Source organism: Mus pahari, chromosome 14 (assembly GCF_900095145.1).
Source record: "Mus pahari chromosome 14, PAHARI_EIJ_v1.1, whole genome shotgun sequence".
Lineage (NCBI taxonomy): Eukaryota > Metazoa > Chordata > Mammalia > Rodentia > Muridae > Mus > Mus pahari.
Window position 1 is genome coordinate 77,422,117 of NC_034603.1, and position 3,583 is coordinate 77,425,699.

General features: G+C 38.5%; 1 protein-coding gene across 2 annotated transcripts in view; it reads right to left on the reverse strand.

Moving 5' to 3' along the window:
* Abca9 (ATP binding cassette subfamily A member 9) overlaps positions 1-3,583 on the reverse strand; it is a 68,424-nt gene that overhangs the window by 61,207 nt on the left and 3,634 nt on the right. For both annotated transcript variants that reach the window (XM_021211669.2, XM_029545735.1), the window contains one exon: positions 1,495-1,702. In XM_021211669.2, the coding sequence (XP_021067328.1) occupies positions 1,495-1,702 (208 nt within the window). The remainder of the gene's footprint in view (positions 1-1,494; positions 1,703-3,583) is intronic.

Here is a 3,583-nt window from a genome sequence, read left to right on the forward strand (position 1 = left end):
TCCTCCTCCTCCTCCTCCTCCTCCTCCTTCTCCTCCTCCTCCTCTTCCCTCTATCCCCTCCTCCTCCTTACTTGCTAGTGGAAAACTTTTATAAAATAATAGTTTTACTGTTTATTTGTTTGTGAAATAATAGCATAGGCCATATAGGGGTCATGGTGTTATTTCCTCTTAATTCACAAAATTTCATTATAAGAGCCCATTTTTATTGACATTTAATAAAAAAAATGATTAAATGTTTCTTTCCTCCTCATCCTGAAATTATGGGCTTAAAATGTCTGTTGAGATTTGGATACTCACGTGAGTAGAAGCCCCATTTATGCTAAGTCAGTTGCCAGGTCCCTTGACCTATCAGCACTGGTGGTTTCGTAGCCATCTGGAAAGACAGGAACTCTCACCCCAGAAAATTCCTAGCCTGGACCTTTGCCTCGCCTTCCTTCCACACTGAGACTCTGTGGTTTCTAGGTCACAGGAAGAGAGGCGACTACTCCCTGGGTATCTATTTGCTCTCTCCTAGCTTATACTCCTGACACCTAAGAACAACATTCTAGGACTATCCTGCTAGTTCAACTACTAAAAACTGTTTAAGCTGCTGTCCTTAGATCTCATGGGAGTCTCCTCGGACTCTCTCAGATATCCCCTGGCCTCTTTGCTATTATACTAACCCTACAGAAAGATGCCATGTTAGTCTGTGGGCTGCAAGAGCTTCTTCCGCTATCCCTTACATGGTGAAATACCAGGAACTCTCTGTCATCTGCTTTTATGATGAGCACCGCCTCTGGGTATTCCCGATGCCTCATTTTCTCCCTTCATTCTAATGTATTTGGGATATTACAGTCACACTGCCACTGCCAGTGAGAATCTGAGCATCTTCCCCAAACCACACATCTTTTCCCGGACTCATCTTATTCTGATATGATTTATGATGAATATTAACCATTCTTTGGTGTACAATTGCTCAGCCAGATTACTGGAGCAAGATATGCTTCTTTGCAATTGGCACACAGGAGACACATGGCTTCTGTAAGTCCCTCATAAAAGATTGAATGCTACACTGTGGACTACCTGGAGCATCTTGCAATAAATGGCGAAGACAAATCATATTTTTTGTTGGAAGATGAAACAAAGTCTATTCATGATGAATCGGCTATTAGAAAAAAAGGTAGTGATAGGATTCATGATAGCGGGGAGTTGGGGAACAAGTTGATTAAAAATAAGAGCTATTAGAGACATGATCCTAGATTAAAGTGACTGTAACAGAAAAATAATACAAAAGAATCAACTCTAAAGATGCCATAAAGAAAAATAAAATATATCAGAAAACAAAAACAGAAAAAGATATGCTTCTTTACCTCAGAACATCATATCCAACAATCTCGTGAATCAACTCTAGAGATGTCAACATTCAACACATCCCCCCCCCCCAGGCAAATCCTAAAATGAATGTGTGTGCGTTGAAAGTAAGGAAATGAGTTCCTGAAGTCCCACAGAGCATACCTTTCATGAATGGAGCTGAGGCCATTTTGTTCATTATCTCATGGGTGGCTTCGGACTCAGGAGCAAACACAATAATATAATTAGAATCGTTAAAGTTATCAACACGTCCCAGATCCACCACAGACATTTCAGGAGCGTCATGAACTTGATGCAAATTGGAGGATAATTGATATACAAACGATATTAGAAGAAGTGAGAAAAGCCATTCCTATATAGTAATGAAATGAAAGAAAAGAAGAAGAAGAAGAAAATCAGGTTTTCTACCGCAAGCACCTAAAACAATTTCATCCTGTTACATAGCTTGCATTCCATTTAAGTTTTCCCACTTTTAAATAATTGACTCTACTCTTGTTCTCTAAAGATCCATTTCATTTATGTGCATACTTGGTGTGTCCTCATGGATGTATGTACCTGGTGCCTACAGTGGACAGAAGAGGGTGTCCGAGCCACTGGAGCTGTAGTTACCATATTGGCTGTAAGCAGCTGCACCAGTGCTGGGAACCAAAGCCAGGTCCTCTGCAGGAACACCCAATTCCTTAATGACTGAACCATCTCTTCAGCCCCTACTTCTTCTGTTCTTTCTTCTGTGCATTTTGTTACATGTGCATTGTCCACCAAGACAGGGTTGTGACAGCAGTTCCATTTAAAACTGAAAATGTTTTCTTATTTATCCATGCAAGGCAGAGTACTGGTTAAGTCTAAAGAGAGTCTCTTCAGGCTCTTCAGATCCCATGGCTGCATGAGTGGGCCACTCATTCATCTGTATCTGAAAAGTCAGTTGGCTTGGAATGAGTAGGAACATCTATCAACCAAAGCAAGGTCTTACTTCAGCTGCCTGTACATGAGAGAAGTAGCAAAATAATGCTCATCAAAAATAATTTTAGGGGCTGGAGAGGTGGCTCAGTGGTTAAGAGCACTGACTGATCTTCCAGGTGTCCTGAGTTCAATTCCCAGCAACCACTTGGTGACTCATAACCATCTGTGATGGGATCCAATGCCCTCTACTGGTGTGTCTGAGGAGAGCTACAGTAGACTCCTATACATAAAATAAATGAAAAATTGTTTTTCAACGTAATAATTTTAAACTTCTTTAAACTACTGTTACTGTATTCAGGAGCTGGAAACACAAAAGAATGTGTTTGGAGCCCAGCACAACAATTCTGGAAGTTGGTTCTTGGCTTCTGTGTTGATTGGATGTCCATGGTTTATGTATAAAGTTCTTGTGTTTTTCATTCACTGACAATCTAAACACTCATCAAAAACTTCTTGGATGAACACACACACTGTTTGTTCGAACTTGAAATTAATTTGCTGACTCTTTTAATGAGTGGTTTTATGGCCATCATGAATTCTGCAGAAAGCATATCTAATCATTATGACAAAAAGAGAAGCCATACAATAAAGGCCCGGAATGTCATTTATTTCCATTTATTTATAAGCACACTATTTCTTTCAGGTTGACCTTGTAGCCACCATATTATTGTTGATTGACATGTGGTTTTTTGCACACTTTTATCATGTGCATTGTGACATTTTGATTCATGTATGCACTGTTTAGTGATCAGTGTATCTTTCTACAGTTTAATGATTTTTTTTGTGGTGAGTGTTTCCCGCCCCCTCTCCAGCAAAATGCCATTATCTTTATAAAAACGATTGCATTTTTATGACATCTTTAATTATGTATGTGTCTGATTTCTATAGGACAACATTTTATCAGTTTACAGTATACGACATGATATTTCAATAGATGTCTGCTTTTCAGAGTGTTGAACAAGCCTAGTCTTACATGTCATTTTTTTAATGAAGTTACATGCATTGAATATTTCCAAACATGAAGAAAAATCAACAGAATATTGTTGCACGCACCAATGTGTGCACTTAGCTAGACATGCCATCTACACGATTTTAATCTCTCTTTATTACTATTTAGAAATGATTACAATTTCTCATTTTGTGCTAATTGTCACTCCAGATATTTGGGGTAAGATGCAATAAATATTCCCAAAGTATCCATTTGGTTTCACACTCATGCCCTTCAGCACTGTATATATATATATATATATATATATATATATATTTTTTTTTTTTT